The sequence below is a fragment of the Anopheles nili genome, chromosome 2, assembly GCF_943737925.1.
Source record: "Anopheles nili chromosome 2, idAnoNiliSN_F5_01, whole genome shotgun sequence".
NCBI lineage: Eukaryota > Metazoa > Arthropoda > Insecta > Diptera > Culicidae > Anopheles > Anopheles nili.
This window is the reverse complement of record NC_071291.1, coordinates 28,398,344-28,425,380: the sequence shown is the minus strand read 5'-3', so window position 1 is coordinate 28,425,380 and position 27,037 is coordinate 28,398,344. Positions and strand designations below refer to the sequence as shown.

The following is a 27,037-nucleotide window of genomic DNA, read 5'->3' as shown; positions in this document are numbered from 1 at the left end:
GCCGCTAAGCTCAGCCATCGACCCGGGCAGGCTTATTTGGTTAGCTATTTTTCTCCGCACTTTCCGACGCTTGTCGGCTGCCGGTTTTCCCATTCAACTGTTCACCCTCGATGGTTTGCATTAGGGGCACAGGTCCTGCCAGAGGTGAGTAAGGGACAAGGTGAGAAGGGTTTCCTTTACGCTTCCTGCCCATCTGCACACCCACGAGGTGACGAAGCTGGGCGTAGCAAATTGCCCACTCTAGGCGCACGAGCCTCGGTCTAGGCCATGTCGTAGTGAAAAGGGACTTATGAAAGCGTCTCTCGGAGTACCAGCAGGCACTCGGGCGTAGAGTGGGGTGGTAGACTGGGTGGCTAATTGAAAAAAACAAAATCTTTCCACCCAAACACCGACCTGCCCTTTGGCCAAGCGCAACATTTAACTGCCGATTGGTCGTCACAGCCGTCACGATAGAGAGGTCCACCATGGAGGTCTTCCGATAAATTGTTCCGTCATTTCCGGGCCACGAATTTTACGGTTCATCCTTGAATGTCCTCCCCATGCTTTCATCTACCACCCCTGCTACGTGGATATGCAAATGGATGTTTTTACTTCCGTCACCTCGACCCAAGGAAATGGAACGCCACCCAGATAAATGTGTCCATTTTGGGAGCCGTTTTGCGAGGCCTCCGCATGACGAAGATGATGATTTACGAACCGACCCACAGCCCGAAAGGTTGAAGAAAAGTTTTCATCCTCACTCCGTTCTTTTCTCGTCTCGTCACGCAGCCAGCCCTCCAGGATGCCCACCAAAATCCTCCTAATTCGACCCGATCGGAAAACTGTTGCGACACTTTCAACTCGTTGATATGCGGAGTTTTTTTTTGATCTGCCAACCTCGCATATTTGCCACCCACAAATTTGCTCGTAAATACCGCAATCAAGTTTAGCCGAATGGTTGGGGAGTGGCCTGGACGAAGGCTTTCGTCGAGTTTGTGGCCGCTTCGTAAATCCCCATGGAGAAAGCTTGACGAGGGAGCATGTTGCGCCGCTGCTGCGAAAGTTGCTTGTTTTGTCGTTGTCAAAAATTGATTAAATCACGAAGAACAACCCACCCCAAAACGCTCTGCTGCAAAAAAAAATTGTGGACGCCCGTTACAGAGAAGATGCGAAAGATGAGCTTGGATATAAATTGGCAGCCACCTGGTTTTTTTTTTGCCACCCGAAGACGATGAAAAAGGCTACAATTAACGGGCAGCGCGTTGTTCACCACGAAACTTATGATGATGATATTTCATCTCGCCTAACAATCGGCCCGGTGAACATCGAAATAGAACCACGAAACCACGAGGACAGTGCACCGGGAGTGGTCCGAAAAAAATCTACTTCTAGTTCATCCCACTCTCCGTGCGCTGTAAAATATTGCAGAATGTTTCGCCCAAACCGCACACCTCACCGGCCAAAGGGTGGACAAATGAAAAAAAAGAATCGTGGTCGAAAAAAAATAATGACTGCCAATGAAATGTAACTCGAGGCACTTAACGTGGCGCTGCCGTTTCGTCTTCGATGGGGTTCGAGAGTTTGGACCACAGCCAAGAAAAGAAACCGTACCCTTCGAGCGATGAATCTCGGGCGCTCTGGAGTGCTCGGGAGCTGACTTTAACGACCACGGGGGAACGGAGAAAAACTCGCCACCGGACGCACAAAAAAGAAAGCAACGAAATCTCACCCTCTCGGTGGGCCGACAGCGACGAAAGTCGGGACGAAACCTGAAGCAGTAAAGAATGGCGCTCATCGAAGCGGCTCCATCGCAGAGCCGCTTCAATTGGTTTCAAGGGGCCGCTTCTTTGCGATGTGTTTCCGAGGCCGCTTCTGTGCTCAATCGTTACCGGGATTCTCTTGGGGGTGGGCAAGAGCAATCAGCATTTCCAACCTTGCTACTCTTCCCTGGCAGTGCCGAACCCACCCACGTGAGAAAAGTAAATGGCTCATTTCCCGAGCCGTCCGAACGGGGAAACACCCGAACTAATCATTCCTGCCAAACTTATTAACGTTTTCTCTTCCGGCCTGGTCACGGGTCGTGGTGGCTGGATGGGCTTTTTTTCGCGTACGGCCACAAACCTATCGCAAACCGGAACGGCCATTCGTTATCATTGACGTCGAAGCCAGCAGAACGTGTGCACTCGAAGATGGTTATGTACTGCCAAATGGGTTTCCCCAGCCGAGGAGCACGTTATCGATCCGCGGCCAGTGAACGTTCATCTCATCGAAGGATTGCCGTTACGTGCATTCCGGGTATCCTGCCGCTATCGAGACAGGAGCGAGCTGAGTGTATGAAAAATTATCGTAAAGCTTTCATTTCCTTCGCGCTCGTTTCGCGGGCGCGTATTCGCATTATCTTATCGCTCGTCGGCCGTCCAGGGCTACTCGGGTACCACATCTCGAACAAATTCGATAAACGATATCGGCACGATTCGATCGCTGGACCGGCCAGTTATGGCGTTTCAGCTCGCACTAATGCACCCGTAATGTGTTTGGCCCATTCACTGAGTGCGTTTATTAGAGCCATTTTTTTCCCCTAATGTGCGAACGTTCACCGGACGATGGTCGTGGTTGGGATGCAAATATTCCAACCTACGACCGTCCAACCGTTTTCCCGACAAAGTGGCAATCATTTATTCATGCATCCTAAAAAGCCGGGAAGCTGCAAATGAGCACGGGAGTTGGCTTCGCTCGTCGCGGGCGTCATTCGTCATGAATAGCTGATGCGTGAAGGCAGTAGTGTTTGCTCCGCAGCTTGAAGCTGCCATAAATGATGGATGTGTGCTTGACTGCCATCGCCTGCTGCCATCGTTGGGGTGTTCTATTTTCGCCCCGTTTCTGCCGTCCGGATGCGATGTGGCACTAAATAAACGCGTCGGATTTTTGCATCAGTTTTTGTGTTTCGATCGGTCGAAATGTCGTGGCAACAATTACTACACATCTCTGCAGAAGGGCGATGAGCTATGCTGGTAGTACACACTCAAAATTCAATTTCCACTCTAAGGGTGGAGGGGTGAACACTTTACATTTACCAGCATCGAAGGCGGGCTTTCGCCCGTCAGCGGCATTTGGGATCGGAAAATCAGCAACCGATTCGTCTTGCGATGAAGATTAATGGCAATTCGTTTATTTGCCACACCCAGCGGAATAAGAGAGCGTAGATGGTAGACGTTGATCTCCAACCGATACCAAGAGTACGAGCTGCAAATCGTTGAGAACTGGGAAAGGTTTCAGATTTGCGTCCAATTCCCAAGCATATAGACCCTGAGTTTGTGCGTGATTTTTCCTCTTCTTTCCGACCTTCTGGTCTCTTCTTTTGACCAGCATATGCAAAACGAACGATTTGAATGGATTTCCACACACACAAACAGCTTGGAAATCGGGGCATAGTAGCTTTGAGTCTGTAAGTCGTGCATCGAAATGCCGCCAATCCAGGGAATGCATCTTCCCGTCGATGAGAGAAGCTGGACTACGTGAAAGAGAAGGAAAATGCACGCGCGAAGAACAGTCCGCTCGGTGTTTACATAGCACACTTCGATCAACATAAACACACGTTTCTAACGCCGCTGATCGAAGTGAGCCAAATAGCTTCCACCACCGACCAGGCGCCTCCATCGGTAGAGGAACGCACCGAACATCTAAGGGCAGTGGCTCCCACGGGGCGATGAAAGGCGTTCCGATCAGTGCGATGCGAACACGACATGAAAGCAGACAAATTATGGTACCCCTTCCCTCAGCTTGGCAGGAAAGGTTGAAAAAAGACCATCGGCCAAGCGCCATTACGGGGTGCAGTAACGAGCTATATTCGGCTACTGTGATGTGGCCGATATTTTTGGGACCCCGGTACTCCGTGTCTGAGCCCTAATGGACCATCATTTCATCACCCACCCCCTCCATCACCGACACCGGGGGTAAGTTCATTATCCTCCGAGAACGGGTTTAGTGCTCGTTTGTGCCGCTTTGCGTGTGGGCGGTGAGTCGACGGGAAAAGCATCGAAGCAGTCGCGACCACGCAACCCATCGTCACATCTAATGAGGGTGGCACTTTTGCTGCAACGTGTTGAGTTCAGTGGTCGACGTGGGGAATCGTGGCACACAGGAAGTTGGAGCCTTTTGTGGGGTGAAATTTCCATCGTTACGATCACGCCAATGGCACGTGTCGCCGTGTTCGGATGGAGCTAAAATTTCACAAACGCTCCAAGCCCACCCGCATCGCTTTCCCATTCAACAGCTCAACACATATGCTCTCGGCGAAATGGTGGTCACAATCGAAGCGAATGGTGACGTCGAACCGCTCGATGGAAACTTTCCACCATTCGTGTCAGCACATTTTCGCACCAGCATCACGGAAACGCGTCGACTGTCATAGTCCCTCAAAATCGCGCTCATACTCCGAATGTCGATGTAAAAGAATTAAGCTGCAAAAGCGATGGATCAGATCGGGGCGGCCACTAGCGGTGCTTGTGGAAGGATTCACCCGGAATTCGCGTTTCAATCACGTTCGGTTTTCGATTTTCCTGTCGCCACCACCATGAAACTGTTTGATTTGCGGCCCAAGCTCGGTATGAGCTCGGTGGGATAAATCACTTCGTTTTACATGTTTTTCCAACCCCCCTTTGGTGTGTTGGAAATTGTACTGAATTTTCACTTTCCTCTCGATAGCGCCCATTGTAGGGTGTCTATTCCATCTTTTACTGCTCACTCTCTCTCTCTCTCTCTCTCTCTCTCTCTCTCTCTCTCACACACACACACACTCGCTCTTTCTCTCTCCCACACGCATTGCTCGAATATCGGGCGTCGCGTGCACGTCACAAGTAGACACACGCCAGAAGAACGGCACGTCCCGCCATCGTCCATTTTGATTAACTTCACAGTGGCCACGCGAGCACGCTTCCGTTTCCGGTCACGGTGCGTCTTCCTGCTCCCTGTGATCGAGCTTGAACCGATCCCAGATCCCACAGTCACACGCTTAATCGGGAAAACGGCACCGATCTCGACCAGCACGCAATTTGCCTCGCTCGATCACAGCTCCCTCGTAGTTTGGCGACACACAGGCAGGCACAGGCACAGGCGCTGGGTCGCGAACACACATACACTCTCGCACGCGCGGTCGGGCTGGAAGATGGAGGCGCTGCCACTGTGCACACAGCTCGGCCGACGAAAATCGACTGAACCAGCCGCCAGACGTCGAGCCCGGACCTGGACCTCGGAAACCGGAACCGAGCGGGCTTCGGATCGGTTCGGGTGTGTCGTTCGCGTTCCGTGGAGCGTGCGCCAGGGGAAAACGCCCCACACGGTTGGCATGGTTTTTCCAGCGTCTCAGCGTGGGTGCTCAGTGCGCTGGACCGAACCGGGCGTGCTTTCCAGTCAGCCGTGAGTGCCCCCAACATGTGACGACACCATTGACACGGGCGGGGATTTTCCCGGCCACTGGGAAAGCCCGACCGGTCGAGGGGATTTCTGGCGGTATTTCTCTCCTCTCTCTCTCTCTCTCTCTCTCTCTCTCTCTCTCTCTCTCTCTCTCTTTGCCTGCTCACAGCCTCTGAGCGGTGCAAGTGTGCGAATCCCGGCCGCGAACCCAATGATGTGACGCTCGTTCGCGTGAGTGTGTGCGTGCCCAGCGCACGTAGGACCGATGGCACACACAGCTGATGGATGCTGTGGCCTTACAGCCACCCTTGCTGGGGCCAGGTTACAACGCATGGTTCGATGCTTAGCGAGCATACGCGAATCCTGGGTTTCCTCACGCTGTCACCTGCAAACCGCAACACCTCGATTAGGACGCCAGCTAATTAAAGTCCCTCTCGGAGGATTCAAGGTTCGCGCAACGGCTGGTAAGGGGGTTGCTAGTGCAAATGTGCGTGTTCAGTGGACACGAAGCATGGTAAAATAGCAAATCACAAAACAACCATGAGGTTCCGGCAGCTTCTCGAGCTTGCCACTTTGCCCAGGATTGAATTGCCTTGCCGCGAAAGAACGGCCGTATAAGGAAGGAGCAAAGAAACGCGGTTTTTGCCCGGGCTCAACTCAAGCAGGCACCCACCCTCACAGACACCACCCAAAACCACCCCATCTCCCGGCCCATCTGGCTGTAATTATACGACGAACGGCAAATGGCCTCCGGCAGCGCGGACAGCCCCAAGGAGGCTTTTACCGCTCCGCTTCGAGCCCAACGGGCCAACCGTCTCTGGGTGGGAAAAGGCCGGGAAAACGTGCCAGCTTTCCGCGTTTCGGCGTTCCTTTTCCCGACCTCTAGCTCACACACTTGAACGCACCCGAGCGCTCGGTGGGCCACTTGAGCGTTTGCGGCTGAGAAACGGCGAAAGAGCGACACAGAAATCAAATAAGCACGGTGAAAAAACTTCCCCCACAGGAAGGCTCACGGCTCGGGGAGGGCTGCTCACGGAGAAAACCCACCTCCAACGGCCACCGATTACACGCCCGTGCGTCATCTGGGCCGGGTGAAACCCACTCCTTCCAGCTTCCCAACGCGGAAAAAAAGGACATCCCAACGCGGACGGAAACAACGCCAACGGATCCCCACCCAACCACCCAGTAAGGAGGAAAGTTGAATGAAGAAGGGGTGCCTCACTGAAACAATTGCCATTCGCCTTATCTTGCCTTCTTCTTTTGTGTCTGCGCCGCGACGTGTCCGTGTGTGTGGGTGTGCGAGTTTTTCGCTCACGTTCTTCCGCTCGGCGTTAAATCCCGGCTCGACCACGGTTACCGTTATCCTTCCACCGGGTCGTCCCGGTTGGGGCGCGGACCCGATTTTCCTGATCCTCTCCCACCACCCTACCGGCCGATACGCTCCATCGACGGACTTAATTTTCACCCTCTTCAACACGCCGGAAGCGCCGTGTGGTGGAAAAAAAAAGCCTTGCCATTCGAGTCCTTGGTCCCGATTCTCCGAAGCTCGACCGCGTGCCTATCGGCTCGTGTCCAAGGGCGCTCCCGGAGAGGATTTTCCCCCTTCCACCCGTCTACCTCGAGTCACCCACCAGCTGTGGCTGGGATGGGCACTCACTCACGGACACTCGCGGGCGGCAAATCCTCGCCCCTGTTCGGTGTATTGATCGAGCTTCCAGGCTCGCGGTAACCGAAACCGACAACCCGAAAGCTTCGGGTTACCACGGGCAACCATCGGGAAATCCTCTCGCCATCCTGAACACCGTCCAGCCCTCCAACATCCTTACCCTTGAATGCAACAGCATGGGCCACGAATGGTGCTTTCGACATCATCATTATCATCATGGCTTGGTGGCGTGTCTTTATCTCCCAGAATCATCCGCGTGCGTTGGTGAGCGTGGCATTGGTTGACGCGCAGCGTCCATGTGTCCGTGTCCGACCGGTCCTGTGGTCATGTGTGCGCGTGTATGTCGGTTTCGGAGAAGAGGTTTGAGATCGGGAAAGGTAAAAAAATCAAGGCGATGCCATTGCAGCCACTAGTGCGCGGTACACGAGATCCGGCCGTTCCAGGTGCGATGATGTTGGTTCTTGCAAGGCAGGACGCAAGGCGCACAGGTTGGTGGGTCAAGTGCCGAGTGTGTTTAGTGGCGGTACGTGTTCCAAGGACAACAAATGCGACCTCACCCTGGCCCCTGAGAGGCACTCGGAGAAAAGGGGCCTGGACCTCCGGAATGGACGGCGACAATTTATCCTGCGAGATCGCCGGGCGAAGGACACCGCCTCGGTTGACCCTGCAAGCCCGTTCTCACCATATGCCTCGTTGCCGGCCACAAGCGCAGCAGTAAATGAGACTCGATCGAGCGTGTAAAAGAACGGCTCAATCAACGAGTAAGGCGAAGGGGCAACGATAAAATCAATGTGGCAATCGCTTAGCGCCGAAGGGAGAGGTTTTATTAGTCGCATGAATAATCGCTCTCACAATGGACGGAATAGGGCCCGGAGGCACACCGTGACAAATCGGAAACAATCAAGCGGAACGAGTCACCCCTTCCGGGTGTTGCAATGGGCAGCAGGACAACGGCACTTGGCGGTGGCGCTTGGCGCACTGTGAAACGGAAGTGGTCTAGAATGAGACCCGTCGATGTTCTGGCTCGTAAGATTGGTATCGATCTCTTAACAGATCTGGATAAGAAGAATCATTTATGGCTAAAAATGCAAACTAAAGTGCTTCTGAAAGCGAGTCTCTATGAGGTACTATTTGATATTCGGCTGGTAATTTCCGGTTGTGATAAAAGGTAACTATTTATAATGCAGATAAGATAAGATGTATACGTAGCTGTTCCATTTAGCATTTACATAAATTTCATGAGAAATGTCATTAAAAATTTTCTCAAACAAAAATGAAACCCTTCTTGCTAGGAAGATGCATATGAATGTCCTGGGCTAGATGTATGTGTTGAGAGTTTGATGAAAAGCTCTGCAAGAGTAGTTGACCTCATCCAATCTGATATCCACTGCAATATGTCGCCAAATAAAACTACCAGTTGTTCGTTTTTTAAAGTTCTTCTAATGAAATTGCTTCAAGGAATTACAGCAACTAAATTGCTACATATATTAGATTACGGTAAATGAAATATTCAATGACAGTTATATCCGAAATAAAATCATTTGATGCACAAAAATTTGACAGGTAAATGTTTGCAAGTAAATATTTTTAGCGTTTGCTATGAAATTTATTGTATTAAGCGAACGAGCCCTTTTTTGTCTTTCAGAGCGAAGGGCAAAAAAAAACACCATACCGCAATGAACCCATTCCACACCAGTTGACAATGCTTCATCCTCTCGGATGGACATGGACCGAGCGCACTGTTGATGATTAATAGAGTGCGATAAACCACCGCCCACTGCCTCGAGCGCACCACATTCCATAGAATGAAACATCTCGTACAACGCACCGCCTGATGGCTTCGTCGACGAGAGCAACCGGGCAATGGGCTTCTTTTTTGCTGTTGCTCCGACAGCTTATCGTTTTTCCAGCACCCATTGAATCTGCCGCACTCGAGAACACCGCCCGCGGGTCCTGTTGCAGGGCGTCCCGTGCAAATGATTCGCTAAGGACCCCTTTTTACCCAGCGTGCATCTGGTGCGTGGCTTGCGGTGGTAGAAAAATGGCGCCCCAACCAGCACAACGCAGCATGGATTCAAACGACAGCTGGCCGCACGCAAGAGCAACCACCAAGCTGATGCGTTTAGACGGGTTATTACGCAGATGTGCATATGGTGGGTGAGTTGCAGGGAGTGTTATGTGTTTTTGCTTCCCATACCACGGAAGTGCCCTCGAAGCAGACCCTTTTCAAAATGCAAGCAATTTTGGATGATGGCTTAATTGAATTTCGATGCTGAATCGCGAACCGCCCACTAATTGAATACCCGCCACTACGACTTACCGCAGGTAGTTCCCGATCCCAACATGGCCTCCGGTGCCTCGGTACTTACCTACATCAGTGAGTGAGAAAAAAATGAGAGAGAGAGAGAGAGAGAGAACAAGAAAAAAAATGGTTTGTATTAGCGCGTTAGCAAAGGTGAATGTAATATTGCGAACAAACGTGAAACAGCTAAAAATAGCACGAAAACGAATAGCGCGCATCCCTTCGCGAACTCGCGGACCACCAAACCGGTATTTATCCTGCGGCCGGTTCGTGGAACGCAATCAAACAAATCGAGCAAATGGTGACCATTTGGACGGCGACGACGATGACGACCCTCGAAAGCCCACGATCACCGGCGAAGGCAGAGATAATTTATTAGATTTAGCTCCCATCAGTGGCGCCACCGGAGCGTAAATCAATTTTTTACCGCATTACGACCCAGAAGGCGACCGGCGATCGCTTCGGCAGGTCAGCGCAAGATGCTGACGCACACCCGGAACAGGTTGGTGAAGTGAACTTTCCACACTTCCGCCCACACAAGGCGGAAGGATAACGTTTGGCCGCCCGTTTTTTGAGGGTCACATTTTTGTCCCATCCATTCACTACGGCGGTTGAGATGCTGGCTTTAATAAATCGTTGTTCCCACTGCGGAATCCACCCACTGCGGTGGTTGTAACTTTCACCGACCGAAGGGTCGAGAGATGCTATTTTTAAGAAGCGTTCCTAACCCAACTGTGGTGGTGCAGGATCGGCTCGAGTGGGTGGTAAATTTATTACGGTCACCTGAAATGGCACCAAAATGGCTCGTATTGGAGCTTTGGGTTTAAGTTTTAGCGTTATCGATGGTATCAATGGGCGAAGGCACCCATCGAAAGGGCCACCAAGGCCACCCAAGTACTCGACCTCGCGTGGGCCCAAGAGGCGGCAAGAAGTGAACGTTTTAATTAACCCACTCGCCCTCGAAGAGTGCCACCGATGGTAACGGTGGTACCTCAGATAGACCATGCGCAACGCGCAACCAGCACCAATAATGAGCTGCTGAGCCGCGGGCCTCTTCTGCGTTGAACCCTTCCTAGCCAACCATGGCGATCAATTCTCGTTAATTATGTCCTTCCAAGCTCGCCCGCGATGGGTGCTCCCGGGTGCAATGATTAAAAGTGATTGGATCATCAAAATTGGGATTTAAAATATTAAGCAAAGTGTGAGATTTAACGTTCCCAACGATGCCACGGAAGCTGCGTCAGGCAGGACCGCAGCAGTAGCACCCACGTAATGGAGTTCTTTCCACGATTTACCGGCAACGGCCGTAGATCATGCCCCACCGGTGCGATAATCACATTTACATTTACTAAAGATTTCAATTTTCACGCCAAACAACGATCACGTTGCTACGGGACCTTCCGTTTGGAGGGTGAGCAAATCCGCAGTGAAGATGGGAATGAATTTCGTTTGCGTGAGCAGTGCGCAAGGATGGTAAAGGTGATAAGGAAGACGATAAAGCGCCCCTTCGCTTGCTCACACCAAACCCCCCTCCGTGTCTGATTCGACCGAGTCACGAATCAAAGGTGCTGACAGTTTTACGACCGTGGCGTTAGCCGGCAAAAATCCCACCTCGTACCACGTGGCGCGTTATTAAAATTTACAACCCTGGCCAACCTCGAACGCCCGTGCAATACAGCCATCTTTCGGTTTTTCCACCCACCGGTAGAAATGAGGCAACCTCCCCGGTGGTTCGCGGTGCCCGTGTCGAGAAGGAAGGCCGGCCGTAAAATAGGTACTTTAAAATCTGCTCAAATATGAATGTCAAATTTTTAGCACTGCCAAAGAAAGGCCCACCACCACCGGGTCGTAGGAAAACAACGGAACGAACTGGAGAACGGCCGTAGGGCGCATTTCTTGCGTTTCCGGACACCGGCTCAAATGAGGGCATGAAACGGGAAGGTCTTTGATTTCTTGTGAGGCTGTGTGTGTGTGTGTTACAAAACACTCAGATCCGGTGCAACTGGCAGGGGGTGGCTAATATTTAACTCCCGTCAACCGTGCCCGCTGATTACATAATGTAAATAGGAACACACTGTTTGTGTGTCCTGCTCCTTGATGGGGCCGGTGAAGTCACGAACGCGCGTTTGGCAAATGATTTATTTGTATGTGTGTGTGTGTGTTTTTGCACTCTTACTTTCCGACCCTTTTGGCCACAATGCTCGAACGGCCCATCCTTTGGTTGGATGGAACAAATAAGACGTTATGCTACCGCACTTTTCTCTGTGAGTGAATATTATTGCAGAGCTTCATTAACTGTTTGGATAAATGTTTAGTGAATATGAACCGTGAAAGGACCAGTGCCACGATTTACCTAACAACTAAAAACGACCAACCATAAACAAATTTGACTGAATAAAAGCCGCTCACAAAAGCATCGCTCATTTTCACTATCAGAATGTCCGTGCATTTCTATTGAATAAGGAACAACATGCGTAAAGGTGTGTTGCAGGCAACGAGGATTGAACTTCACTTGCAGCTGCCGTTTTTGTGCCCAGCATCAGTCATTCTCAGTTTCGTGCATTTTTCCTTCGGCCTTAGAAGCACACTTACCGCAGGCTTCGAGCTTTCGCAAGGGCAGCTCGATTCGGAATGATTAAAATTTCATAACTCCCCCTAAGCGCTGTGAGCCACCTTCAAAAAGCCTGTGGGCACTTCTTCAGCAAGGTATAGCTGGCCAGTACTGGCATTCTGGAATTTTTACTGTCTGTTGTTTTTTTCCTCCCTTGATCCTTCCCATTCATTCGTTCGGTCACCCGAATGCCTTTTGCTCTTTTCGTGCCCCTGTTCGCTCGCTGTTTGCATTAACGAAACCGTGTTCCAGCGCATTAACGAAAGCGAGTTGTGCTTCTGTTTTTTTTTCTCTCACCAGCTTCTTCTTTGTGTCTTTCAGCAGCCTTTTGTTTGCTGTGCTCTTTCATCTACACCGTTTGTCGAGCTTCCATTCAAATATTCGGGCGCCTCCATCTCCGGCAGCGAGAGCGGAAGATGTGAATAAAGCACACAAACAGACACACATACACAAATACCAACACAAAAAGGGACTCACGAAACAACCCAACCGAAACGAGCAGCCAGCGCCACCGAACGATTCACAGATTCGCTAAGCGATGGGCTGGAACTTTCCACACAGCTTTCCACGGATTTGCCACCCGCGAAAAAAAAAACTCGCGACCCAGGCGTAAAAGGATTGCGTAATTGTGCTCGGTACAAAATGCTAAGAGATGTGTATTTACGCGAACCACCTCCCGCCTTATTTTCACTCTTGATGGGAGCGACTGGGCAGTGCTCGTGCAGATTAAGCGCAACGCTCGCACCCGTCAGATGCACATCTCGACCTCGGCAAAGCAATAACTTACCGGACTCAAGGTGCGCTGGCAAAACAGTCGAAAGGGAAGTATGCTACCGGGTGAAAGCTCGTGAAACCGCAAGCAGCGAAAGGCGAGAAAACCCGTGGACAGGCACGTGTTTCCGAGCTGTAAAATCTGCTCGCACGCTTCTCAAGAAAGAAAAAAGGAGCGTTCATTTTTAATGAGTGAAAGTAATGCAAGTGCTGTTCGTCCGGTTATGGGTAGGTTGGAGGAATAATTCAATTGCACACCCCCACTGGAGTCAAGACAAAAATAACACGTATCAAGCAAGAGCTGGAAATCGAATATTGCCCTTCGATTTAATTGTCTCGTTTTGATCCATATGCATTGAAGCGTCTCATAAGTGACATATTTATTGACCGTGACGTGTAAAAAGCTCGTGCAAATTGCTATACTTTGATGGTTTGTCGCTCAGGAACGCGCTACTGAAAGTATTTTGCTAATAAAAAATACCTATCCGTAGCTCCATGCCTTCCAAAGAGCAAGTAATAATAATAAAAAATGTCTCTCTTTTGCGCTGCATCGAAGCGAGCTCGAGATCGTCTTTACAAATGCGAAGCCAACTTCCAACACTCTCCAGATACAGCGGTGCAACACTGACACCGTTTTCTAGCGGCATGTCCGTTAGTTGCTTTTGCGCTGGTTATCATCAGCTGGCTTCCGGCTCCGTAACCGACACGGCATCGAGAACAGTTTACAGCCCACGTGTGTTGCAACTCCTGTACGCTCCCTGCAACGCTTGTGCCGCCTTCGATCCGTTCCAACGATTCCGGCCACTTCAGGCATTTATCAGTCATGTGTCCGATGTGACAGCGGCACGAGTCTGACCGTAACAGAGCTCGCCCGGTTAACATTTGTGGTACAGCTTCCGCCCGCTGCATCGTCGGTGGAAGAGAAATTGGGGGCTCGGGTGCCAAGCTGCCCTAAACGGTTGGCGTGAAGTTGACAAGTCATGTATTTAATTTATCTCCACCACAGACTGGCCATTACTTTCGCAGCCCGAAACTGACAATGCATGCGATCATTGGTCTCGCTTCCGCATCGGCAGCGTTCTCGCTCACATTGCATTCGCAGCGCAGAACTTTTCGCATCCTCCGACGGAGGTTTGGCGATGTATGCCCGTTTCCTGGAAATGGTTCGCGTTTGGTTCGTTGGATCGTGCTAGTTTGCTCGAATTTCCAACAATTCGGTGTGACGGACGTTTGTGCCTTGTGAGATAGAACAGGGTGGTATTTGTGGAACATATACGGGACATTTTCTAATTACACGATTGCAATATCAATTTGTCGACGAAATACAGTAACACATAACGAGACTAGCAGTGAATCGAATGTTCTGTACACGTAACTAAATTAAACTGAATCGAGCAACGTGAAAGAGAATCCTTTATACCAGATTATACGAAAAATGGTTGAAATTCAACACTGCCATAACATGGTCTCTGTGGCCACATCAATAATGAATGTGTTAATCATGGTGATCAATTTACACCGAAAAGTAACCCCACTAATGTCTTTATAGGAAAGCCATGTATGCGTAATATTCATCCAATGTTAATTAGAATGACAGCTCTTATTTACACGCTCAGCAATAAGCCTCAAAAACGAAGAGAGAATTTATGTTCGAACAAAAAGCGACATGTTTTTAACACCTGCGAAGAGCAAATTGTTTTGGAAAAAAAATAACAAACAACGTCCTTCAACATTTCTTCAAATGTTGCGTCTTTCGGTAAAAAAAAATCATCCCAAATAGTCAAAAAGTGTGCGAAATGAGAAAATGTAACACAATGGCTGGCAAACACTTACCTCCATGAAGAAACGTGAACATGTTAACAATGAGCAAAGCTGGCAGAACCATTCGCAGCGCCGAGCGAGCGCCGTAACACTTCCGCCTGTAGCCGGTTCCGGTCGGCCGGGCCGTTTCGCGGGGCACTTCCGGCCGCGACCGTCCTTCGTTGTCGTGGTGTCGCTTCTGAGCCGCGGTGCCCGCTTCGAGTGCACCATCGTCAGGTGAAGCGCCACTGCCTCTGCCACCGCCACCGCCACCACCACCACCATCACCATCGTCCGCAACGTCCGTTTCGGCAAGGACACGCTGCAACCGTCGCCGCCTCCACCGCCGACCCGTTTTCCGCGTGCAGCGAAGCCCTTCACCAGCCGACTCGGATGGTTCAGCTTCGCAAAGATTCCACGGAGCACGGGATCGGCCAGCCACTTCGCCAGGACGTGACGGTGGCTGAAAGGGCACGACACCGGTCGGACCGGGTGCAAGGGTGCGCTGGGTCGCGGGTGGGGCACCAGGCTGCGAAGCCGGGACACCCCACGACGAGGGCGACGCCAGGGACAGAAGGCTGGCCAGCAAAATTCGTACAAACAGCGGCCGCTCCGAGCGCGCCGCACTACTACCGGATTCGCTAGTCTTATGATTATGGTATTCGTTATCAAAATTATTACTCTTATCAAACGTACGTAGGTCTTCAGTGTTCTTTGATTGGAAGCATTCATGGTTAAATTGTTTACACGTAGTGAAGGGGCCACCCTCGGGCGTGCGCTCGCGACTATCCCGGGGCCGAACGGGGCCCGTGTTAACTGCGTGTCCGGGCGCTGGCCCCCAACCTCCCGCCACCCACGCTCCAGCGCCAGGAGCAGCAGTGGCAGCGGCGACGGTGGCGTTGGCGACGGTGGTGGTGGCGGCGATGGCGGCAGCAAAGTGGCTCGAAAAAGACGGCTTCGATAGACGGGTGACGAGGAAAGGCAACCGACGGAGCCCGGGGCCGGCCCGGTGGCGATCGGCAGGCGGACGGACGCTCCGTTTCCAGCGGTGCCGCAGCGGCGGGGCCGGATTGCGGAGCGTGCGGGCCCGAGGGCGCCATGTCCGGCGGGGCACCCGCGCTTTTCGTCGCTCGTTGAACTCCCCACTGGCGATGCGGTCCAGCTTGGAGCGGCTGCGGTTGTGCGTGCTGCGGCAGCGGTGGTCGCGGTGCGCGGGCTGTGTGCTAGCGTGTTGGAACGGGCATGTCCTCTCGATGAATGATACTGCTGAGGCCATGCTGTGCCCTGTGGGGGATGAAAAAATGAAAAAAAAATATCAAATGAAACGGCGATCAGTCGAGCAGGTTCAAGTGGATTGAAATTGGAAGCTTTTCTTCGAGATAATTCTCCATCGTGGCGACGCAATTAGAGTCACACCAACTCGGGAATGTATGATGACTTCTTCGATGAAGGGCGTTAGCCGGTTACATAACCAAGCAAATCGACCGGCGATGACGTCGGTTACGACGCAAGCGGTACGAACAGGTACGAAAAGCTCGCAGCATCCCTCCATTCGGCTGTGGAAAGCTTTTCGAGCTGAGAAAAGTCTCAATCAGGCGGCTGCCCGAATTTTTGCTACTGCTCGAATCCTGCTCGCTTAGAATGCTGGTGCTACGCTTTCGTTCTGGCGAGCTTCATCACTGTTATACTGCTGTTATACACCTGTTATACTGCTGTCAATCTTTAGGTTCTTTGAGATGATTGCATTTGCTCTCTGGAATTAGCTAGGCGTACGCAAACCGAAAGCTCTTTCTCTCTTCTTTCGCTCTCTCTCTCTCTATTGCTATTTTCCCTTTCGTACGTAAACAGCATCCCAAAAGCTCTATCCCTGCTCGATGTAACCATCTACTGAGACGCACAACGGATCCCCATTCTCCCTTACTGGATGTCCTTTCTCTTTATCTCTCCCACTCCATCACATACACATACACACGTTCACTCCTTCTCTCTCTCTCTCTCTCTCGCTAGCTCGGATACGCTCGCGCTCCATCTGGCACCATCGCCCCTAACCGGATGCTCTCCGACAAGTGGTGTAATCTCTCGGTAAACCGACTCGCCCAGTTGTGACAAAATAGAAGTACACTTACATAATCATAATAATGGAGTAAAGTGTGTAAACAAACTTTATGAGGGATTTCCCTTGATTTTCGCAGCCCAGAACAGAGTCCGCTTTGCTCGCAACTTACGGAGGCCCATCCCATCATTACGTTATTGATTTCTACCGCCACGGCCATCGGCTACCGTCCCGTCCATGTGCCACCGCCACCGATAAACGCCGGTTAAGTGGGCTAAGTGGCTGAGAAGCTGCCAAAGAAGGCGCTGCCAGTGCGGCCGCCTTGGGCCGCACCCGTACCCGAAAGGATGAGCGCACCGTATCTTATCCTGTATCGTTTTACCTATTTCCGGTTCGGTTGAATGATGATTTGATGAGGTAAAGCGACGAGCGGTTGATCCGGTGGGATGCTGTCCCCACTCTCCAGCCGGGACCGCTTGTCGTCATGGTTGTTTATCGTCGGGCCACTTACATTATCACAAGCGGGCTTCTACTGGCGGGAGAAAAGGGTTAGGACGTCGTTTTGCCGCACCCAAAGTGCAGTCGCTTGAGCTGCCGAATTTTTCAAGGGCCATTCAGAGTGACTCGGTCCTTTTTCGGGGGAGATTATGCGGATGATGAAAGAGAGAGCGTAAGAGCGAGATAAAACATCCCGTGTGCCTTGACGACTTACGGCACTTAGTTCCACTATTCGAAGGACCGAAAGGTGAGGTCGCATCAAAAGCCAACGGCAAGTGGTTGATTGGAAAAAAATGAAACTGATCCACTCTGTTGCGTGCGCGTTCATGCACACCTTCGTCATGGTGTGAGTTGGTTTTTTATTGCAGTTTAATATAAAATTAAAAAGCATAAAAGGTGCTTTCCAGCAATTGCTTCTAAACTGTACCACAAATGTGTAATGAGTGCGATCAAACGATTCCAAGAAACTCCACGTACTACACCCGCAGCACGGATGCCATTTGGTGCAGAACGTGTCCTTCGGTGCTGGCAAGATTATAACTTCTTGCAAATGACAGCAAATCACTCAACCTCAACCCAAGATTCGCTTTTCAGCCACTGCCTCATCCCTACCGATACCCGAGCTCCATTCAAAGCGAACGCCTGTCTGTGCTATTGCCTACGTTTTTATCTCGATACATTAAAATGACATTAAAGGTATCGACCCCGGGCCGTCTAATGGTTTGTGCTGATTTTATTTTTATTTTGCCTGAACGCTTTTAGCAGCTCTTTCCGCTCGAGTTTCGGAGGTTTATTTTTATTTTTCCCTTTCTCTCTCTCTCTCTCTTTCTCTTTCTTTCTCTATCTCTCTATTTCTCTATCGCACCCTCTCCAACGTTCCCTTCCCAGTTCGACTGGTATTATGCCATTCTGTCGATTCGGCAAAATACGCCAATACGAGCCACCGTTTCTCGCTGGAAAGCTGCCGGATTGTTTTCTCCTTGGCCATATTTTCTTTTCGCTATCCTTTGCATCGATAACGGCACAATATTTGCTGCATGCCCTTTCACGATCCCATCCTACCCCGGGAAGGACAGAAAGGCGGAAAACATATCCCCTTCGGCCATTCCGTACCCTTCGAGAACCGCTCGCAAGTCCGTGACGCCCCAGCGGTACAGATTCCCGTAGGAATGTCTTTTATCATACCTTCCAGTGCTTCCATGCCAACGCTCACTTACCATATCGTCCGTTTCAAATCGTTCATACAGCAACGCCTAGAAAATGATCGTGTCCAGAAACCTGCAACGAAGGAAAATGGAAAACGAAGCCATTATAGATAAACGTGTAGCACGAGGCAATATAAATGATATATTCATCGAGATCGGCATGGGAGGAAAAAGACGAAACTTTCGATAGGAAAGTGTATTTAATCACTGACTGTTTTGTTGACAAACACAAACACAAACACACACAACCATACGTACACAAATTGACGAAACGATAGAGAGCGTGAGTTTATTTGGTTCTAAATGGCAGGACAAATCAATTCCCAACTGACGCACGGGTTAGCGTTGCTATTAGCGGAAAAGATCAATGTACGCGTAACTTGCTTCGCGCAATACAACCACGAGCCCGCTTCCGTCAATCAATGTTCGCACGAGTGACAGGCTTTATTGGAAGAAAATTGTTCGTTTCGCTAATAAATTGCACGCGTGCAGAGCCCAAAGTTGCGGTGTGCATGAGTTAAACGTGGTTTCGAACCGGGAGGGGTGCCTTTTTGGAACGTTCGCTCGATTAATGGAGACGCCTGGTGCGCCATGGAGACGCCTGGTGCTTTTGGCGATTAACGCTCGTGAAGCACAAACTGTGACGCATAAGTAGGACAAGTGGCACGGGTTCTACAGCATCGCATAAATTTTCATTGCGTTTCCTTTTCTCGCCACCAAGCTCCCCCACCATTCCTTGTGGTTTATGTGATTCACGTATTACGCTTACATTATGTGCAAACGCCACACAAGCGAGGTGGGGCAAAATTTGTTTTGGGTCGAAAAAACGCTCACATACAGACACACGCACGAGCACATTATCGCGCTAGTTGTACACCAAATCCCAGCTCGATCAAGCGACATCAGCATCATCCTCGCCAGCGTCATGATTATCAGCTTTCTCTTTTTTGCCGCTTATTTTCGCCCAACGCGCTTCGGTGGCCACTCGCAGCGCAACCTGCCATCGCGACCGGTGGAACGGTGAATGATGACAGAGAAAATGAAATGAATTAAAATAATCGACTGTAATTTGCATATTTTATTCATTCCACAAGCGATACCATCATCAAATCCGGACACCGAATCAAAACCATATCAAAGCCGCAGCCCTCGTTCAATATGCTATTTATCGAGTCGCTTGCCATTCGATGTCCTTTGACAGCGCTCCGTTTGGCGAAGAAAGAAAAGAGAAAGACACCTCGAGATAGAGCGAGAACGGCAGCAAGAGAAAGTGAAACGGACGGCGCGAGAGGAATGAAAGTATTATTTGCTCGCCTTCAATCACGGCCCTTTTTGTCCGTCTTATTTTCGTGCGGAGCACGTGCCATTCGCCGTTCGATGCGCCTATTTCGGTTCACCAGAATCAGCGGTGGGATATATTTTCTCCCCTCGAAGCTCGAAAAAAAAAGAAGCTTCCGTCGTGGCGTTCAGCACTCAGAGCAACGCAAAACCTTCCCCAACGCTGCACGTTCTATCGGAAAAGCGCTATCGCACGCTAAGGCTTGTCTATGGGCAACCGTAACGGCGCAAAAAGGACGATTTTCTACCATCGAAAACACCCGCTCCGGAGCTGGCGCACTTCCGCCTAGTCGGTTTTAATTAATTCCGAAACCGAAAAACCGATTGCCGATGCGATCGAACGCTTTGCCTCTCGAACCTGGTTTCGAATAATGTGCGCGCTGGTTTCGCAACTTCCACGCCCAAGGATAAGTTTGCACACCACTCCGAGGAGGCTGGAGCCCCATCCGAAGGTGGCGTGAATCCCGAATCGCCATTAAAATTCCACTCTATTACTATGGTAATTTTTCTCATTCTTCGCCGCGCCCCAACGTCCATTCGCCCTTCGCACGGATCTCCGTCTAGTTCGCGAGGACGTCTCGCAGACGGCTAAACCATCGATTTCCATCAGCCCGATGGCAACTGGCAAGCCGGCAAACACGGTAACGGCACCGCTCGGATTGCTGATAAATTATTGCAAATCTCCAAATCGTGCAGAAATCGCATGTCGTGAGCCTTTGACGAGACTCGGTCTTGATCGAGCAATTGAGCACGCGCGACTAAGCAACGTGTTATGTCAACAGTTGCGAATTTTATCCCCGCGTGGCTAGTCTAATTGGGAGCGAGAGAGAGAGAGAGAGAGAGAGAGAGAGAAAGAGAGAGGGAGGAAGCGAGTGAGAATGCGAAGAACAACCCCCAAACCTCCAACGGCCCATTATCTCGAGGATGCACAAAATCCCAATTATGTTCGCAAAACCCGCGTTTTTCCTACGCAAACAAGCTGCCTTTGGAACGGGAACTGCACGATGCGGTTGAACTTGACCACGCCCTTTACTATCGAAGTAAATTCCAGTGCGTCCCCCGCACCAAATGCCCTCACGAGCTCGCTCGAGCGGTTCCTCACAGTGGCCTCCTGAGGCGTGATTTAATAAACATCGAATACCGCCACATTACATTGTACCGGATTGGATAGATTAGTTGAATTCTTTTCGTATCACCTCGAGCATCGTACCCTCAGGGTTTTCGCCTCACCCCAACACGCGTTGACAGGCGCTTGTGCTATTCACCTCAATTGAGCATTTCAAAAGACGCTCGCAAGCACCAGCCGACCCGCTGCCGCCGGCCGCACTTGTCAAATTGCATCAAATTGCTCATCTACGAATGGATATCGTGTAAGTTGATCATTGAATGACCACCCAACCGTCACCATGGCACCCGAATGGCGTTGCTGGTTGGATCGCTCGCCCGAACAGTGCCTTGGCGGACGGAAAGGAAAACAAATCCATCAACGAAATGATGATGGACAACCGGCGGATTAGTGGACTATCACACTGGGACACCGGGAGCGTGATCCTCAGGCCCCCGGGAGTGGGCCATCGCCTTTGCTAGTGATTGAATTTGATGGTGAAACTGATTAAGAACATATGAGCGAAGGTTTTCTTTTACCCATTGCCACTCGACCGAAATGGAGAGATTTTCAACACGTAAGCAACTTCCTGCTGCCATTCTTTTAAGGGATAATGTTCACGAAAAAAAACACACCATAACAGACAGCACAAGGAATGCGACATCAACCTCGAACATGTGTCAGATTGAGTAACGTTATGTTCCACCCCAAAAACGGACAAAGCGTGGAAGCAAATTTGATAATCCTTTCCCTATCTCCTCGGCGGTGTCAACGAATTCGAGCATCATCGTTCGTGACCAGCACCAAGCATAGGCAGTCTGAGAAAGACCTCGCAGACGAAGACGCTCTCAAAAGCGGCCCATCCTTAATGCGGTAAGTAGTTCCATCAGCGAATAAATTTGCGCAAACTTTGCACACGGGCTCCAGGGTCAGGGAATAAATTAGGGTGGCATCGCGGGTAGAACGGAGAAACAAAAATGAAGCCCACAATACGTCCATTGCATTACGAGCAATTAGTGCTTTCTCGCGATTTCTTCTCCTCCTTGGTCAGCTTCCATTCCAAGCGCCGGTGAAATATATTCATTTATGACAGATCCGTCCCCAATATCCGGTCCAAAGGGCTTATAAATAATGCATGCATCCCGTGCGTTTTTCCATCACCTCCAGTGTCACGTGTCGCGTGTCACTTACCCCATCGTTTGCGTCCTTCACGCTGAGTCCTTGCAACTCTCGTCCTCCCGTAGACGGATGACTTCCGGTAAGGTCCTCTCCCCGGCACCCGAAGGTCCTTCCACTTTCCACTCACCGTCGGCGGCTCCGCTTCACGGTTTGCTTATTCACGCGCGCACACTCCCACACCCCAAAGGCTCGGCCTTTCACGTCCACCAAACGCGCCACCGGCGATCGTACTTGGATCCCGGACTCGATCACTGCCCGCGCGATTATTCACTTCCGGGCCGGGTTTCGGTTTCTACTTGCGCCACGTTCCCTGGCCAGATCCGGATACAGTTCACCCGGACGAGCGTCACACGGTTTGCCACCCACCGTTCACCGAGCCGCCGAACGCACGTTGCCACCCTGTGGCTGCGTGCCAGGCCACTCCGATCATGCCAGACGGTCCTGGACGATCCTTCGGTTGCGCGTTGTCACCGCCGACGTCACGAATCTATTGGCGATCCCGCTTGAGGTGCCATCCCAGCACGCGTCGTCTCTCGTTGGCACGATCAGCCCTTCCGATCAAATCCTTCTAACACCACGCAGCCAGACGATCAACGAAGGCGACCTGCAGGATCTGAAGGATTGCACCACACGCTTTCAAATGCGAACGCTTCACTCTCGCACACACTAGAACGACGTTAGGGCTGGGCACGCCGAACCTCACACGCACACACACACAAACACACTTGTCACTTCCTTTTATTTTCGTTTTCTTCCTTTCTTCTTCGTCCTTCGGTGACGTTCTCGGAACGCCACCCAACGGTCCTGTTCGCGCCCCGGGGAAGGGCAGCTAATCGCAGCTTTTTTTTTTCTTTTCTCTTTCGGGTTGCGGTTTTCGCCACCCCTCTTTCCAGCACTGCTCGTTCACGTGCCGCACTGCCACTCTGGCCGATCCTGCAGGGCTACGCTGTGGTTGCCGCTGGTGCCGCTATTGTTTGCCTCCGCTTCAGTTCATTCTGCTGCAAATTAGCTAATCATTGTAGGCCTTTCTCGCTTCACGCCATCACACCCTCTCTCGTTCGTTCATGCTCTCTCTCTCTCTCTCTTTCGCTCTCTCTCCCCAATTCACGCTTGCCCTTTTCAACGCACACGACCACACAGATACGAGATCACTCGCCCCACTAGTTTGGGCAAGTCATGCCCCATACCTTCCCAGTTCTTGCCAACACTCCCAATTCAATTACGGCTTCTTGACCAGCGCTGTTCGCTCGCCTTTCTCGTACTCGGTTTCTGTCGTTCATTGCCATTCCATTGCCAGCGATTTTCGGTGGCGCACGGAACGCCAAATCGCACAAGCATCGACAGGCAGTGGAAATGGAAGAAAATCCTCATCCACCACAGACACGTCCCGATTTTCGGAAGGAAACAGCGGTAGATGAAAACGCCAAGGAAAGAACCAACCGAGCGAAAGCGAAAGAGAAAGAGAGAGAAAGAGAAAGCGTGAGCGTACGAGCGTATGATAAGGTGGAGTGCTGGCGTTTGCGTGTATGTGTGCCTGCTCCGGGGTGGGTGGGTACTGATAACGCTGGGAAAACATATCGTCACTGATAACACGCACCGCGCACACGTGCGTGTGTCTTACATGCGCGTACGCACACACACACACACACACCACCATCATCACGTCAGGATGGATGCTGGCGCACTCCTGGGCTTCGGGAGAGTGAAGTCCTCTCGGCATGTCCGTGCTCTCGGGCACAAACGAGAGAGAGAGAGAGACGGAACGCAGAACGAAGACAGACAGACTGGGTGGCAGAGACGTGCCGGAGCCGAGAGCAGGGCGTTAAGAAAGGGCATCAAGTAAATTACTGGCTAGCATGTGTTTGCTCGCATAAAATCATCACTCTCGTCCGTTACGACACGGTGCGGGGGGGCCCAAAAAAGGCTTATTACTGCCATACACCAACATGGAGCCGCTTTTTATGATAAACGTGCAAAGGAAAAAAACAAACTACTTGGGCAGAGAGAGAGAGAGAGAGAGAGAAGGAAGGGGTGGTGAACATTTTAAATGGAAACACGCAACTGCTAAGGGATGACGATGAATTTGGCACAAGCACAAGTCTGGAATGCCCTTCAAAAAACAAACCACTAAAAGCTAGGCAGGATACATTGCGCGCGAGAACGAGAGGGAAAGATATGGCAGCAAATAGAAAATGGGAGAAAAAACGCAGAGAGAGAGAGAAAGAGAGAGCACGCGCGTAAACACGGTAATGCAATCGAAGATACAAAACAACATCAGCGGCGCCTCGCGTTTGAAGCTGTATGACTGTGTTGAAGCAGGGCGTCACCATGCAGACGTATGGGTTTCGTTCGGTAACGTTTCGCCACAGTACATTTTGGCCCTCAAAAGGACTCCCAGCTAGCATTAAGGGGGTTTACTGGGTGGGCAGAAGAAGAAGAGAAAGCAAAGAAAAGCGACAGGACACGCCACACAAATCCAGCACTCGATCCGATCGTGCACGTGATTCATCAGGCTAACTGCTTAACCGCAATGGTCTTCTTTTGTTTTTTTTTTGAGCTTTTGTTATTTGCTTGGCTCCATCAGTTCCATCACACACACACACACGGACACAAAAAGGAGGAGCCCATCCTGCTGGCAATCTTGAGTGCGCGGCTTCGTTAGCACAAGCGTAATTAATATTATTTGCACCGATCAAAACGCCTCCGCCCGATCGACACGATTATCCTGCCAGTCAATAACGCTCTCTCTCTCTCTCTCTGCCAAGCGGCCAGCCACGGCGTCCTGCAAACAAAAACACGCAAAACAGCCTCGAAACGGGAAAGGACAAATGCGGGCCAGGACACGAACGCCGTCAGCTCCACCAAAGGTTCCACTAAACGAAAGGACGTCTCCCAACAAAACACACACACGCGCACACACAACTGGATTGTGTCCGAACGCACCTACGAGGAGGGCTGATCAGCTCAACGCCACCGACGGCCGAATACTACGAGCCGATGGGCAAAACACACGGCTCCCGGTGCTATTGTCCATGCCATCAATTGTGCTAATGGTTCTACTTCTGCTGCCACTGCTGCCTACTGCGATTGCTGCTGCTACTGCTGCTGCCAAGGCCTGCCTGCAGGAGAGCTTTCTCTCGCAATTGACTGCGAAACGTTCAAGAGTGCGGCACCACCCCACATTACGCTCTCTCTCTCTCTCTCTATCACACTCTCACTCTCTCACTCTCTCTTTCGCTCCGTTTGACAGCTCCTTACGCATTCCCTCTCTATCTATCAACTTTGCCTCGGTCACACGCTTTTATCACTTGCTGTCTCTCTCGCTCTATTTTCCGCCACAGCATCCAAGGCTGGTGTGTGTGTGTGTATGTTTGGTGCGTGTATGCGGCATCCGATGTTTGGCCCACATCACGACCGCACTGACAGCACGACAGCTTCGTCACGCCGTGTCGCACAGGCGGGACATGTCCTTCTCGGTATTTTTTTCTTTTTTTCCCCTTCCTGCCTCTCTCTCTCTCTCTCCCTCTCTCTTTCTCGCTCTCTCTCTCTTGCTTTTTTCTTTTTCCCACAAAAGCTGCGGCGTGTGAAATGTGTTGCCTCAACGCGAGCGCTAAGCAGCACACTGAGGCCACCCTTGCCCCACTTCTACCACCCCCCCGCCCCCCCCGCATCAAACCCCTTCCCTCCTCAGTCCTCCACGGTCCGGTACTTTTGTATCTCAATCACCACTTCAATTCACCGCCACTCTTTCACCGCCCGCAACAACGCGGCTTTTCGGGGTGCGCCCGCGTGTTTACACTACCGGGTGGGATGGCCCCGTTACGCGATTGGCGTTACGTTTGTGCCCGTGGATTGGGCCCATTTTCCAAAACCATCCATCCGGCCATCGTCCGCACACGCACGGTCCACGGTTTCACGGTGTTGCCCCGGCACTTGCCCAACGGGTGGACTCGTGCGTTTCGTCCTTGGCGCTACGGAACGCCATTTTTCTCCGGACCGTGTGAGACGATTTTGCAGCGGAAGGTTGTTGGCTTTGTGTGTCAAGTGGCTGGGCACTATAAACATTTTAGGAAGTCAATTTATTTACGCCCCCCGTTCTTTTCGCACGGCCTCTCACAAATGCTTCTTTAAACATTAAGCAAATCGCTTCGAAAACGGACGCCCGCTGACTGGAATAGGGCGCGCGTTAAGCTTAGCGATAGCTTTGTAATGGTGGAATTTGAGCGCTATCCTTACGACATTTTGGTTTTCAAACGACGGATTGCGTGATAAAGGATCCCGTCCAAAACACACCCTTGGACGGTGTCGACATCTACGCTCAATAAACGAACGACGGCTTTTTCAAACAATGGCGAAACTTAACACGCGAGCGACATACATTGTGCCTATGGACGGAAACAAAAGACACCGCTTTCCTTCAGGATCTCCTCTCTGAAAAGCTCGGCTCATGTGGACCCGACAATTCGTCACTCTGGAAGCAGCGCCTCGCTTCCTTTCGAGCTAGCACGCCCAAAAATGATGTTCTGCGCTCGCGAGATCTCGCGTCTTTAATAGATTGTTCCGCGGATCAGAACAACCGGTCGTCCTTCACTGTCGCATTCACACCCATATACATGCGTTTTATCAGCCAAGTAAAAGCGCATTCGAAGATTCCCACCGAAAAGCGCCATTCAAAGACCCAACGCCCTTCACCGCACCAAGACACCCAGGTCTGAGGCCATCATTTATCAAGCTCAGCTCACCACACGTAGGCTCTAACCACCCTCGGTTCTTCCGAAACACCCCACCACACATCCATTACCCCGTGCATTCCCGCGCTCCGCACGGATTCACTTCAATCTCGTTTGACGGAATAATTAACCGGGCGCCTCCACCGAAATGGAGGCGCCCAGTTATCCACGCCGAGCCATCCCGCTTCACCGTGGGAAAGGGCCGCATCTTCGCCGCTGTCACCCGACCGGAATGACTTATTGTCTTTCTTTATTGCCCTTCTTTCCAACCCACCCCGAGGGCGGTGGAACTGTCCAGAACTACTCCCGTTCCACCCAACGCCATCGCCGTTGATAATCACATCCAGCGCGCACGGTTGACGCTAATGGATGTCGCTGTAAATTCCAT

At 51.2% G+C, this 27,037-nt stretch overlaps 1 protein-coding gene across 1 annotated transcript; it reads right to left on the bottom strand.

Moving 5' to 3' along the window:
• Positions 1-40: 40 nt before the first annotated feature.
• LOC128720770 (uncharacterized) lies at positions 41-25,546 on the bottom strand. The gene is made up of 5 exons (XM_053814467.1): positions 24,863-25,546; positions 21,932-22,917; positions 18,310-18,370; positions 14,575-15,825; positions 41-135 (listed from the first exon to the last, which is right to left on the bottom strand). Exons 4-5 carry the CDS (start codon positions 15,815-15,817, stop codon positions 41-43), a joined length of 1,338 nt encoding a protein of 445 aa, XP_053670442.1. The 5' UTR covers positions 15,818-15,825; positions 18,310-18,370; positions 21,932-22,917; positions 24,863-25,546.
• Between the last annotated feature and the right edge of the window lie 1,491 nt (positions 25,547-27,037).